Here is a 15,496-nt window from a genome sequence, read left to right as displayed (position 1 = left end):
CTCTCTCTCTCTCTCTCTCTCTCTCTCTCTCTCTCTCTCTCTCTCCCTTCTACCATGTTGCTCTGTCTATCTCTCTCTCTACTTCTTCATTTATCTATCTACATCTGTCTATCTCTACAGTCTTTTACACTAGCAGCGCATGACGGGCTTCTTTGTTTCTATTGAATTTTGCCCTTGAGCTACTTCCTTTATTGTGAAAAAGTGTATCTGTCTACCTATCTCTATTTCTATCTATCTATACCCATCTATCTATGTAGGCCTATCCAACTATATCTGTTTATCTCAATCTATTTAGCTGTCTATCTCTCTATATGGATCTCCATCTACATGTATCTAACTATCTATGTCTCTCAATCTGCCTCTACATCTATCTATCTATCTCTCTATCTATCTATTTACCTATATATCCGCATAATCTTGGTGTACGTGTAATATCCTATGATGCAGAACCTTTACCAACAAACTTTCTCCATTACGTTAATTGATTTCGAGGCTCCGTCAGTGTCGCGCCGCGCCCCGAGCCCCACCTGGCTTAGAGGCTTAGCATAATTTACGTTAATTTCTCCCATTTGTTTACTTCCTTCGCTGCACCTGGGCCCGGCACCTGTACTTACCTTTACAGGGCCGCCGGGCTGAGAAGACAAACCTAGAGATTCCCACAGACTCATTAAGATCATAAATACCACTGATTATCTAATTTATTTTACCGGGAGTTTTAGAAAGTTGGCGTTTGAAGAGGCTGCTGTTAACGACCAGTGCGCTTTACTATCCGGCCTAGTACTTTTCAAAGCCTTTCATAACCTTGCCTTGACATGCTCAGTTTGCTTGTGCACGGTCACCATAGGGTATTGTGTCTACCCCCGAACGGATCCTTCAGAAATATCCTGATGATAGATTGATTCACATTCCAATTATTTAAACAAATCTTGATGGAAGAGTCATACTCCTTCCTTTATTAATGTAATTTAATCAGCTGCTACTCCTACTCTTGCCTACTCCTCTACCTCTACTTTCTCTTGGCGTTGGTCAGCGGAGCAGTATTGCCAGACACGGCCGCGGGGCACACACTCACCGGGCACCACGTGGATGGTCACACTGGCGGCGGCGAGGTTGGTCACGTTGCAGTAGTAGACGCCGGAGTCCCGTCGTCCCGCCTGGCTGACACGGAGCCACGAACGAGCCACGGACCCGCGCAGCTCCGTCTTGAGGCTGTAAAGGAGCAGAAAAAGGCGATTATTAGGGATCCTCATTATCATCATCATAAGTCTACATTAATATATAGTTTACGCTTTGAGGCTGTGCAGGGACGAAGTGACAGTCAATGGACCGTGTTGGCTGTTCACGCAGCGCCACACGCGGCCACACGGAGAACTGTCTAGGAGGTACTTTTCCTGGTGAATTCGGTTCTTTGTTCTGTTTCGGGATTCCGGAATACAAGTTATTGTTTGGTGCCAAATGTCCAAACACAGTACCTGCTGGTCGGGAAAATATATATGTATATATATATATATATATATATATATATATATATATATATATATATATATATATATATATATATATATATATTACCCATTGCTCGTTGGTTTTAAGGTTTGCCAAATGTACGCGGGCCTGTATCCCCCTCGTGAACGCCAGAAGCCCAATCTAATAGGCAACACGGGATGTTTCGTCTCCTAAATAATTCGTTCATGGCTGTGATTTGCTTTCTTGCATCTCTAGTATAGTTTAATTTGATGTTAGATGGGTGTTATTTCTGAAGATATGTTTATTACGACTTCTGGTCTTAAAATGAGTGCTTTACACACACGGTGCTGCGGCAGGCAACACCAAAACTGTGAAAAAAAGAGTAAACAAAGCGTAAAGCGTCGCCGTTGCCACGGAAACGCACGCGAGGGGCCTCACGCGGCGAAGAAGCGAACTGATGGCCGGTGTGGTTCATTAATATTCATCAAGTTTATCAGGCCTCATCAATCTTCATTTTGGCAATAGCTCATTATTATTCGTCAGCCCAATTTTCCAAAGCATATATTTTTTCCCTGGTTTGATCAGTGACTGCAGTGGTGACAACAGGCAGGCGAACACACGCTTCTTGGAGGCTTGATGGAGGCGGGAATTTATGAGGTGTGAGTTTTCTTCCAATTTTATTTCGGGAAGCAAGTGTTATGAGAGCTTTCTTATCCTTTGTTATTTCTCTTCTTTTTGTCTGTTTTCTCTGGTGAAAAAACAATCAAGTTTCTTTTTGGGGAAGCAAGTCTTACGCGAGCTTTTTAATCCTTTGTGTTTTTCTATTGCACTTGACTGCTTCTTGGATGTAAAACAATAAGTAATGAAGTTTTTTTGGAGGGAAGTTTTATACGAGCTTTTTTTATCCTTTTTTATTTCTTCTCCCTTTGTCTGCTTTCTCTGTTGGAAAAAAATGAATAATCAATCTTTATTTGGGAAGCAAGCCTTATGTGAGCTTTTAAATTCTTTGTGTTCTCCTTTTGCCTTTGTCTGCTTTCTTGGGTGTAAAAAAAATCAATAATCAATATTTTTTCTGGAGTATCAAGTCCTATGCAGATTTTTTTTTCCTTTGCTCTTGACTTCCTTCTCGGGTTTAAAAAATAAGCAATCAACTTTTTTTTGTGGAAGCATGTCTTATACGAGCTATTTAATTTTTTTTTTTCACTTGCCCTTGACTCCTTTCTCCGGTGATAAGAAGTGGTTGTGAGGAAGGATACGCAGTGATTGTGATTTTTGAAGCGCCCGAGGGAAGAGAGACATTTGGACCCAGAAGATGCGGTTTACTAGAGCATTTTTTAGGAGTATTGAAATGGTGTAATCAGAGCCATAGAATAGGAGTGTCTGTCCATCTTCATCACAGGCGACAAGCTTTAACCAAATAAACCGCGCGAAACTCAAATTGATACTGATATGATACAGTTGTTCATTGATGATCTTCTTTCCAAAACGAACTGTCCTATCCATTCCTACGCCGATGATTCCACTCTGCATTACTCACCTTCTTTTAATAGAAGACCCACCCTTCAGGAACTTAACGACTCAAGGCTGGAGGCTGCAGAACGCTTAGCCTCAGACCTTACTATTATTTCCGATTGGGGCAAGAAGAACCTGGTGTCCTTCAACGCCTCAAAAACACAGTTTCTCCACCTATCCACTCGACACAATCTTCCAAACAACTGTCCCCTATTCTTTGACAACACCCAGCTATCACCTTCCTCAACACTAAACATCCTCGGTCTATCCTTAACTCAAAATCTCAACTGAAACTTCATATCTCATCTCTTACTAAATCAGCTTCCTCGAGGCTGGGCGTTCTGTATCTCCGCCAGTTCTTCTCCCCATGCACAGTTGCTGTCCATATACAGGGCCTTGTCCGCCCTCGTATGGAGTATGCATCTCATGTGTGGGGGCTCCACCACACAGCTCTTCTGGACAGAGTGGAGGCTAAGGCTCTTCGTCTCATCAGCTCTCCTCCTCATACTGATAGTCTTCTACCTCTTAAATTCCGCCGCAATGTTGCCTCTCTTTCTATCTTCTATCGATATTTCCACGCTGACTGCTCTTCTGAACTTGCTAACTGCATGCCTCCCCCCCTCCCGCGGCCCCGCTGCACTCGACTTTCTACTCATGCTCATCCCTATACTGTCCAAACCCCTTATGCAAGAGTTAACCAGCATCTTCACTCTTTCTTCCCTCACGCTGGTAAACTCTGGAACAATCTTCCTTCATCTGTATTTCCTCCTGCCTACGACTTGAACTCTTTCAAGAGGAGGGTATCAGACACCTCCTCCTGTATTTGATCTTCCTTTTGGCCACCTCTTTTGTTTTACTTTAGGAGCAGCGAGTAGCGGGCTTTTTTTTTATTATTGTTTTCTTTTTTTGTGTGCCCTTGAGCTGCCTCCTTTGTTGTAAAAAAAAAAAAAAAAATTTTTTAGGAGTATCGAAATGGTGTAATCAGAGCCATAGAATAGGAGTGTCTGTCCATCTTCATCACAGGCGACAAGCTTTAACCAAATGAACCGCGCGAAACTCAAATTGATACTGATATGATACAGTTTTTTGTGTTGTAGGTACTTTGAGATTCTGACAAACGCTAGAAAACATTATAATTATGTATGTGGGTACGGAGAGGTAATGAAAACGTATACTGTACATCTAATTACGCATACGCAATTTTAATTTTAATTTAATTTGTTAAGGGATGTTGCCTAGACTTGAAATTATGTATATTAAAAGTGATTTAGAAGGAGGAGGAGGAGGAAACGAGGAAAAAAATGGAGAAAAGAGGAAAAACAAACGAAGTAGCGGAGAAAAATATTAATACGATACAACGATACAAAAACGATACAAGAAAAAAAACCCTATAATCTCTGTATCAGTTTGAATTTCGCGCGGCTCTTTCGGTAACAACATGGCGGCTGGGATGAAGGTGACCAGGCTTTCCAATTCCACGGCGCTGGTTGTAATAACTCTCAAGTGTCTGACGAAAGGGTGACATCAAATCAAAAGAACAAAGAGACGCGGTTCACAGGGGTTCGTTGGGTGCTTCGAAACGGTGGTGAAGCTTCATTGTGACTCGTGGGGGCTGGGGGAAGGGGGTGGGGGGTGGGGGGAGGGGCGTGGGGCATGAGACAGGGAGAAATAGTGGTTTGCAAGAGTTCTTTAGAAGGCAGCGAAGTCATTGGCAAAGGTCTTCGTTGTGGAGTGAAAGGCTTCTGGGCTGTGGCTGTGGTGATGGTGGTGATGGTGGTGGTGGTGGTATTGTTGAAAGTTGCGGTGATGAATGAAGTGTCGGCCTTTCATACCCTCCTCCTCTTCTTTTTCCTCCTCCTCCTCCTCCTCCTCCTCCTCCTTTTTCCCGGAGTGATATCTGACATGTCGGTCTTGCATATTCTTCCTCCTGCTACAAATCTTCCTTCCTTCCTCCTCTTCCTCCTCCTCCTCCTCCTCCTCCTCCACCTCCTTTTGCTTCTCCGGCGAATCTTTTTCACTCCTCGCCCTCTAAATGTCATCCTTTTTCTTCCTTTTTCTCTCCTCCTTCTCTAAAGTTTTCCACCACCTCTTTTTCCTTCTTTTTTTTCTTTTACATTTCCTTCTTCATCCTCTTCCTTTTTCCTCTTTTTTTTTTCTCTGCCGCCTCTGAATTTATCCATCATCTTCCTCCTTCAATTTTTTCCACCTTCTCCTCGTCCATTTTTACACCGTACCCCTCGTTTTTTCCTCTCTCTCTCTCTCTCTCTCTCTCTCTCCCCTCGTTCATTTTTTCCTCGTTTACTATCCTGTTTCTTTTTCCTCCTTCCTTAAATCCATGTCCCAACTCCTCTCCATGTTTTATTTCTCTCCTTCTCTTCCCCGTCCATTTTTTTCCCTCTTCCTCTCATTTTTTCCTTTTTCTCTCCTTCATTTTTTCCTCGTTTGCTATTCTATTTTTTTCCTCCTTCCTTAAATTCATGCTCCAAACTCCTCTCCTTGTTTTATTTCTCTCCTTCTCTTCCCCGCCCATTTTTTTCCCTCTTCCTCTCATTTTTTCCTTTTTCTCTCCTTCATTTTTTCCTCGTTTGCTATTCTATTTTTTTCCTCCTTCCTTAAATTCATGCTCCAAACTCCTCTTCATGTTTTATTTCTCTCCTTCTCTTCCCCGTCCATTTTTTTCCCTCTTCCTCTCATTTTTTCCTTTTTCTCTCCTTCATTTTTTCCTCGTTTGCTATTCTATTTTTTTCCTCCTTCCTTAAATTCATGCTCCCAACTCCTCTTCATGTTTTATTTCTCTCCTTCTCTTCCTCCTCGTCCATTTTTTCCTCACTACCTCTCGTTCTTTCCTTTTCCTCCTCCATTTTTTCCTCGTCTGCTATCCCCATTTTAATTTCTCTTTTGCCTCCTTTAAATTCATCCACCCAACTCCTCCGTTTTTTTCCTCCACTCTCTCCATTTTTTCTCGCTCTCTCGTTCGTCCCTATTTCTCCTCCATTTTTTCGTCTCCTTCTCCTCCTCCAACTAAATCATTCTTTTACTATACACAACCAGGTCTAGGCATGTTCCCTTTAGAAATGAATCAACCTTATGTATACGTATAGTTAGAATTACAGTATACATTATAATTACCGCTTCGTACCCACATTCATAATTATCGTAGTGAACAACAAGAAACAGCTAAAAAAAAAAAAAAAAAAAAAGCCCAAGATTACATTTCAAACCTCGCTACGTACATTTCTCATTACCTGGACGCACCCTCATTTGCGTTCACTCAACAAAAACAACAAGAAAAACAACGACAATAACAACCTAGAATTATATTACGAAGTACGGTGGATATATATATATTTTTCCCGCCTCACATCCGTACACACACGTGAACACACACACACACACACACACACACACACACACACACACACACACACACACACACACACACACACACACACACACACGGGCGCACACACACACACACACACACGCGTACTCATTAATAACAAGAAAGACAACAACAACAACAGCAGCAACACTACGTCTTTATCTCTCATCGCCCTTGTTTCAGTATTTCACCCATGCTATTTTTAATCCCCCCCCCTCCCTCCTCCCTCCCTCCCTCCTCCCCCCCCAGAGTAGAGGTTGCTTAATGGATGAGTGAATGAATATTGCACATAAAGACAGAGGGAATCGAAGAGAGTATTTGAAACTGACTCATATTCATGTTGCTTCATTTCCTGGTTTGGTGGTATTTGTTGATTTCTTGTCTGACTGCACGATGTTCTCAGTGCGTGACATATCAGTTTACTTCTTTTTTCCCCATTTTTTTTTCTCCGTTCCTCTTGCTTTCTTTCACTTCATTTCTCTCGACACATTAGTTATTTTTTTTTTCCTTTTTTCCTCCGGTCCTCTTGCTTTCTTTCCTTTCATTACTCTCGACATGTTAGTTATATTATTTTTTTTCCTTTTTTTCTCCGTTCCTCTTTCTTTTCTTTCCCTTCATTTATCTCGACACATTAGTTATCAGTTTTTTTCTTTTTTCCTCCCTTCCTCTTGCTTTCTTTCACTTCATTTCTCTCGACACATTAGTTATTATTTTTTTTTTCTTTTTTTCCTCCGTTCCTCTTTCTTTTCTTTCCCTTCATTTCTCTCGACACATTAGTTATTATTTTTTTTCTTTTTTTCCTCCCTTCCTCTTGCTTTTCTTTCCCTTCATTTCTCTCGACACATTAGTTATTATTTTTTTTTTCCTTTTTTCCTCCGGTCCTCTTGCTTTTCTTTCCCTTCATTACTCTCGACATGTTAGTTATTTTATTTTTTTTCCTTTTTTCCTCCGGTCCTCTTGCTTTTCTTTCACTTCATTTCTCTCGACATGTTGGTTATTAGTTTTTTTCTTTTTTTCCTCCGTTCCTCTTTCTTTTCTTTCACTTCATTTCTCTCGACATGTTAGTTATATTATTTTTTTTCCTTTTTTCCTCCGTTCCTCTTTCTTTTCTTTCACTTCATTTCTCTCGACATGTTAGTTATATTATTTTTTTTCCTTTTTTCCTCCCTTCCTCTTTCTTTTCTTTCACTTCATTTCTCTCGACATGTTAGTTATATTATTTTTTTCCTTTTTTTCTCCGGTCCTCTTGCTTTCTTTCCCTTCATTACTCTCGACATGTTAGTTATATTATTTTTTTTTCCTTTTTTTCTCCGTTCCTCTGTCTTTTCTTTCCCTTCATTTCTCTCGACACATTAGTTATTATTTTCTTTCTTTTTTTTTCCTCCGTTCCTCTTTCTTTTCTTTCACTTCATTTCTCTCGACACATTAGTTATTATTTTTTTTCTTTTTTTTTCCTCCGTTCCTCTTTCTTTTCTTTCCCTTCATTTCTCTCGACATGTTAGTTATATTATTTTTTCCTTTTTTTCTCCGTTCCTCTTTCTTTTCTTTCCCTTCATTTCTCTCGACATATTAGTTATTATTTTTTTTTCCTTCATTCCTACTTTCCCATCTCTTTCTTTCGTTCCTTTGTTGTTTCTTGCTCTATTTGTGTAATTTATTCATTCTCGCTCTCTCCCTCTATTCATCTTCTCTTCATTATCTATTCATTATTAGCCCGCCCGCAACACTCCAGGGGTATAGAAATCAGGTGCCCGATATACAGAACCTACATCAGCACAGTTAACAAGCCTTCACCATACACCTGTACACTCCCACTGTCTTTCCTTTTCCCACTCACTCTACCTTACCCACTAACCCACTTCCTCTTCTCGCTATATCCATGATTAAATGAAGATAAAGACTAAATGCAGGACACGGAGATTGGACGAAGGTATTTGAAACTGTCATATATTTTGGACCTTTTTCATATTGTACACTATTACTCGCGTTCCTCTTCCCCCGCACTGTGCCTTACTCAAACCCACTTACTATTTTTGCCATACTCATGATAAAATTGACCTCTCTTTCGGCCACTCCTCTTTACTCTTTTGTATAGGAGCAGTAATTAGCGGGCTTTTTTTCATTGTTTTCTCTTTTTTTTTGCCGTTGAGCTGCTTCATTTGCTGTAAGAGAGAGAGAGAGAGAGAGAGAGAGAGAGAGAGAGAGAGAGAGAGAGAGAGAGAGAGAGAGAGAGAGAGAGAGAGAGAGAGAGAGAGAGAGAGAGAGAGAGAGTGTAAAGAAAAATCGATGACAGAGAATATTGACGGGGTATTTAAAGTGATAGATTTTTTTTTCAGATCTCTTCATGTTGCTTCATTTCCTGGCGTGGTATTTACTGTCTTGTTTTACTGCACAAGGTCGCCACTTCTCAACGCCTTCTTTTCATCAACGCATTTTTTCATTTTTTTATATCTATGGAACACTAAAGAGAAAACGGACGAAAGTATTTGAATTGGTGGATTTTTTTTTAGACCTTTTCACGTTACTTAATTTCCTTGGGTGGTATTTACTGTCTTGTTTTACTGCGCAAGGTCGCCACTTCTCAACGCCTTTTCATCAACGCATTTTTTCATTTTCTTATATCTATCGAACATTAAAGAGGAAATTGACGAAGTATTTGAATTGGTGGATTTTTTTTAGACCTTTTCACGTTACTTAATTTCCTTGGGTGGTATTTACTGTCTTGTTTTACTGCACAAGGTCGCCACTTTTCAACGCCTTCTTTTCATCAATACATCTATGGAACACTAAAGAGAAAACGGACGAAAGTATTTGAATTGGTGGATTTTTTTTAGACCTTTTCACGTTACTTAATTTCCTTGGGTGGTGTTTACTGTCTTGTTTTACTGCACAAGGTCGCCACTTTTCAACGCCTTCTTTTCATCAATACATCTATGGAACACTAAAGAGAAAACGGACGAAAGTATTTGAATGGGTGGATTTTTTTTTTCGACCATTTTATGTTACTTCATTTCCTTGGGTGGTATTTACTGTCTTGTCTGACTGCACAAGGTTGCCACTTCTCAACGCTTTTTCTACATCAACGCATATTTCAGACTTCTTTTTCTACTACATCGAACATTAAATTTCCTCACAAGTAACCCGAAATTGACCCATCTTCTTTTTCTGCTTCATCGCATACTAAATTTCCTCACAAGTGACCCGAAATTGACCCCTCTTCTTTTCCTGATACATCGAATACTAAATTTCCTCACAACTAACCCGAAATTGACCCCTCTTTTGACCTCTCGTTCTCTCTTCATTTCTTCGGAGCAGTGTCTAGTCTAGCCGTCTGTTTTTTGTTGTTTCAGATTTATGCCCTTGAGCTGCCTCCCTTGATGTAAAGAATAAGCATAAACACACTACCAATATTCATGGAGTCTAAGCCGGCAGGGATTTATATATTTTCATTGTTAAGGAAACAGCTTAAGGGCAAAAATAAATAAAAAAAACTCAAATTCCACTACACACACACACACACACACACACACACACACACACACACACACACACACACACACACACACACAAAAGCCAGCTAAATGCCAACCTATATGCTTGCATTGTAACATACTTTTCATCCCTTTCAACAATGATTCAGTATTGTTGACGAGAGAGAGTGGGAATTCTAGTTTTAGTATTCTGTCAACGAGAGAGGGAGGGACTTTAAGCTGGTAACAATGACTCAGTATTTTGTTGAAGAGAGAGAGGATGGATTCTAGCTGGCAACAATGACAATATAGTTACCGAGTGTTCTAAGTTGGCAACAGTGGTCCAGTATTTTGTTGATTAGAGGGAAGGAATTCTAGCTGGTAACAATGGCCATACGTTATTGACAAAGAGAGGTTGGAGTTTGAGTTGGCAATAATGACCATGTTCTCAATCATATAAGAGTAACTGAGTGCTTTAACTGGTAACAGTAATTTAGTTTTGACGAGAGAGCTAAGGAATTCTAAATGGCAACAATGATCCAGTACTATGTGTACGAGAGAGGTAGATTTGTTGCAGGCAATAAATAACCTTATACTCTATCTTTAAAAGTAACCGAGTGTTTTAGCTGATAACATTGGTTCATTGTCGTCGAGAGAGCTTGGGAATTCTAGCTGGCAACAATGATGGAGTACTGTGTTGAAGAAGGGGAGAAAAATTTAGCTGGCATTATTAACTATATGAGACTAACTGAGTGATCTAGCTGGCAACAACGGACCTGTATTCCATTGACGAGAGAGGCAGGGAGTTCGTGCTGGTAACAATGATGGAGTACTGTGTTGAAGAGGGGGAGAAAAATTTAGCTGGCAACATTAACTATATGAGAGTAACTGAGTGATCTAGCTGGCAACAATGGACCTGTATTCCATTGACGAGAGAGGCAGGGAGTTCGTGCTGGCAACAATGATGGAGTACTGTGTTGAAGAGGGGGAGAAAAATTTAGCTGGCAACATTAACTATATGAGAGTAACTGAGTGATCTAGCTGGCAACAATGGACCTGTATTCCATTGACGAGAGAGGCAGGGAGTTCGTGCTGGCAACAATGATCCAGTACTATGTTAATGAAAGAGGGAGAGAGTTTTAGCTGGCAATAATGACTATCATATGAGAGTAACCGAGTGTTTTGGCTGGTAACAATGGCCCATTGTTACCGAGGGAGAGAGGGAGTTCCAACAATGATCCTGAACAATGTTGACGAGAGGAGGAAATAGTTTTAGCTGGCAATAATGACTATCATATGAAATTAACCGAGTGTTTTGGCTGGTAACAATGGCCCAGTGTTACCGAGGGAGAGAGGGTTCGAGCAATGATCCGGAACAGTGTTGACGAGGGAGGGAAAGCGCTGGATCTGGCACCGCTCACCCCGCATCACGTTATTTCCATTTTTCTCTCTTTGCTGAGCGCCGGCCATCGCTTGTGCAGGGGCGGTGATGACTGCAAAGCCTTCACTCACTTGTTCCCCTAAGCTCCTCTGCATGGCGTTCTATTTTGACGGGAATCTCACTAATCCGCGAATAATTACCGGCTTTTCGCATTGTGCATCTTTTGGAGTGTGTGTGTGTGTGTGTGTGTGTGTGTGTGTGTGTGTGTGTGTTCTTACCTGATTGTATTTTTTTGCAGAACTGAATGAAGCTTGTTGTGCCTCTGGTCTTTTAAGCTCATTTTGTGTATGTATTTTTTTTGTTTGCAGACTGTTAGGGTTTTTTGTGCGCACTGCTTCTGGTATTGTGTGTGTGTGTGTGTGTGTGTGTGTGTGTGTGTGTGTGTGTGTGTGTGTGTGTGTCTGTCTGTCTGTCTGTCTGTGTGTGTGTGTGTGTGTGTGTGTGTGTGTGTGTGTGTGTGTGTGTGTGTGTGTGTGTATGTGTGAAATGAACAAATAATAAACGAATTCTTTACCATTACATAACTCACCTGTAAACGAAGTACCGTACCCTAATGAGATCTATTTGAAGTGATTTTTCTAATATTTCAAAATCTCGCTAACTTAAAATATTGACAAAGCAGACGAACACAAAGTAACAAAAAAAAAATAATAGTAATCATAATAATAAAAATATGAAAACAAAATTTCCTTAGTGTTTGTTGCCTGCTGTTATTGTTGTTGTAGTTGTCATTGCTGTTGTTGTTGTTAGTATCCGAAAGTGAATTAAACCGATATACCTTCAATAGCTAACAAAACAAAACAAAACAAAACAAAAAAAGACTGCAGTAACATAAGGAGAAAAAGGCAAATGAAACGGTAAAAAATCTGGTAACATTCAGTGGTGGTGGTGGTGGTGATGGTGGTGGTGGTGCTGGTGATGATGGTGGTGGTGACGGTGGTGGTGGTGGTGATGATGGTGGTGGTACAGGTTCTCTTTCGTTGTTTGTTGTTAGTAGTGGTGGTGGTGGTGGTGATGATGGTGGTGATACAGTTTCTTTTTTGTTGTTTGTTGTTAGTGGTGTTAATAGTGGTGGTGGTAGTGGTGGTACAGATTGTTTTTTGTTGTTTGTTGTTAGTGGTGTTAGTAGTTGTGGTGGTGGTGATGGTAGTGGTGGTAAGGCCTTGTACACCTGCCTGCTCACACACCTGCCTACACACCTGCCTTCCTACACACCTGCCTTCCTACACACCTGCCTTCCCACACACCTGCCTTCCCACACACCTGCCTTCCTACACACCTGCCTTCCAACACACCTGCCTTCCTACACACCTGCCTTCCTACACACCTGCCTTCCTACACACCTGCCTTCCTACACACCTGCCTTCCTACACACCTGCCTTCCAACACACCTGCCTTCCTACACACCTGCCTTCCTACACACCTGCCTTCCTACACACCTGCCTTCCTACACACCTGCCTGCCTACACACCTGTCTCATTCCCACCTTCCACGAACGTCATTCATTCATGATACAAAACTTTCCACCCCTCTCATAATATGTTTGCACTGGTTCTCTCTCTCTCTCTCTCTCTCTCTCTCTCTCTCTCTCTCTCTCTCTCTGATTGTTAATTCTTTCTCTTTGTTTCCCTCCATTTTTTTGCTCTTTCTTTTCTCTCTTTCATATCTTTTTTCTGTGTTTTTCCCTTATTCCCTTTTCTCTCTTTTTCCCTTTCTCTCTTTTTTTATTCTCTGTTCTATTCATATATCCAATTATTTTTTTTTCTCCCAGTACACTCTCTCTTCCTTGTATATATACATCAATTTTATTTTATTATTTTAGCTTTTTCCTTATTTTTTTCCATTGTTTCCCCCACTTCATTCCTCTTTCTTTCTCTTTCTTTCCTTCCTTGATTATTTTTTGCTGTATTCATGTATTCATTCTCTCTCTCTCTCTCTCTCTCTCTCTCTCTCTCTCTCTCTCTCTCTCTCTCTCTCTCTCTCTCTCTCTCTCTCTCTCTCTCTCTCATATATTTCTCTCTCTCTCTCTCTCTCTCTCTCTCTCTCTCTCTCTCTCTCTCTCTCTCTCTCTCTCTCTCTCCCCACCTGGCCTTCACCGGTGCATTAAGGAGTAATCACCCCACAATTACCACCTTTTCCACCTGACGAGAAGGTAATAGAGGCAATCAAGGCTGCAGGTGTGGCTGGAGGGACCGGCGACGCATAGGTGAACTTGTGTGTGTGTGTGGTGTGTGTGTGTTTATGATTGCCTGCGTTGTGTTGGATTATGTTGTGTTGTGTTGGTGTAGTGTTTCTCTGTGTTTGTGTTTGTCTGTGTGTGTGTGTGTGTTTGTGTGTTTTTGTAATTGTTATTATGTGGTGCTGTATATTGTGTTGCTCTGGGTCTCTTTCTGTGGCTCTGTGTATGTTTGTCTGTGTGTGTCTGTGGTTCTGTGTGCCTATCTGTCTGTCTTTCTCTCATTCCTTTTCACTTTCTTCTCTCTATCTATTTATGTATCTATCCATCTATCTGTTGTGTTGTATTATGCGTGGAAATAGGATAGAAATGAAAACTTACACAACAAAAGCAGCAATAATAATGGTAATAATAATAATAATAATAATAATAATAATAATAAGTACAGTCAGTGGGAATGAATAACAAGAACAGTAATTACACACACTACCCCGTTTCCTACATGTCGTAATATCTGGTATTTTGGTTGGTAACGAAATTATAGTAAAAATGAGAGAAAAAAATATAAACAGGAATATGAAAAACGTAAAAAAAAAACCGGAATAAAGTTAAAATATACAAGAAAACAATCCTGACACTTTTTATTTTATCTGTTTTTTAGTTTTAATAATAAGAGTAAATAGGAGAAAAAAGAATAATATGAAAAACTAAGAGAAAACCCTGAATAGTATTGAATAAAAGAAAGAATACAGTACTGCCCCTTTTCAAATCTTTCCTTTTTTATTATTTATCGGGGACAGTAAAAACAAATCAAGGAAAAAAACGAAAAAAAAAAAATAATATGAAAACAACATAAAAAGAAAAAAAAACTGAATAATATTGACAAAAATAATGACAATGATTGTAGCCAATGGTCATGAATAACAATAACAGTAATGCTGCACACACATCACCCCGCTCCCAACATTGCAATAACGAGGGCTGAGTGGAAAAAAGAGAAAAAAAAAGAAAAACGCAGTATTGGTACTTTTAACAATTTTTCGGGGATTGTAAATACGAATAAGAAAATAGAAGCGAAAAATATAAGAAAAAAAAGAAACTGTGGAAAGAAAAACGGCATAATATTGAACGGACCAAGAAAAAAAAACAATGTTGGGACTTTTTTTAACAATTTTTCAGGGATAGCAAAAAAGGAATAAGAAAACAAAAACAAAAATAGCATGAAAAAAGAAACAGTGAAAAAACCGGTATAATATTGGATGGAAAAACAGATATAAAAAAAAAACAGTATTGACATTTTTTACAGGATAACATTGGATGGAAAAAGAAAAAAAAAACAGTATTGACATTTTTTACAGGATAACATTGGATGGAAAAAGAAAAAAAAACAGTATTGACATTTTTTACAGGATAACATTGGATGGAAAAATTAAAAAAAACAGTATTGACATTTTTTACAGGATAACATTGGATGGAAAAAGAAAAAAAAACAGTATTGACATTTTTTACAGGATAACATTGGATGGAAAAAAAAAAAACAGTATTGACATTTTTTACAGGATAACATTGGATGGAAAAAAAAAAACAGTATTGACATTTTTTACAGGATAACATTGGATGGAAAAAAAAAAAACAGTATTGACATTTTTTACAGGATAACATTGGATGGAAAAAAAAAAAAAAACAGTATTCGCACTTTTTTAACAATTTTTCGGGGATAGTAAAATTGAATAAGAAAACAGAAACGGAAATTAGATGAAAAAAAACCTGAAAATAAAAACTGCATAATATTGAATGAAAAAAAAAAAGATAGTATTGGCACTTTTTTTAACAATTTTTCGGGGATAGTAAAATTGTAGAAGAAAACAGAAACGGAAATTATATGAAAAAAAAGAAAGTGAAAAGAAAAACGGTATAATATTGAATGAAAACAAAACAAAACAGTATTGGCACTTTTTTTTAACAATTTTTCGGGGATAGTAAAAATGTAGAAGAAAACAGAAGCGGAAATTATATGAAAAAAAAGAAAGTGAAAAGAAAAACGGTAT

General features: G+C 39.3%; 1 protein-coding gene across 3 annotated transcripts in view; it reads right to left on the bottom strand.

Annotated features, from left to right (window-relative positions):
- Positions 1-15,496, bottom strand: part of LOC127000575 (junctional adhesion molecule B-like) — a 238,005-nt gene that overhangs the window by 4,699 nt on the left and 217,810 nt on the right. For all 3 annotated transcript variants that reach the window (XM_050864404.1, XM_050864401.1, XM_050864402.1), the window contains one exon: positions 1,073-1,209. In XM_050864404.1, the coding sequence (XP_050720361.1) occupies positions 1,073-1,209 (137 nt within the window). The remainder of the gene's footprint in view (positions 1-1,072; positions 1,210-15,496) is intronic.

Source organism: Eriocheir sinensis, chromosome 19 (assembly GCF_024679095.1).
Source record: "Eriocheir sinensis breed Jianghai 21 chromosome 19, ASM2467909v1, whole genome shotgun sequence".
Classification (NCBI taxonomy): Eukaryota; Metazoa; Arthropoda; class Malacostraca; order Decapoda; family Varunidae; genus Eriocheir; species Eriocheir sinensis.
This window is presented reverse-complemented; position numbering and strand designations above follow the sequence as displayed.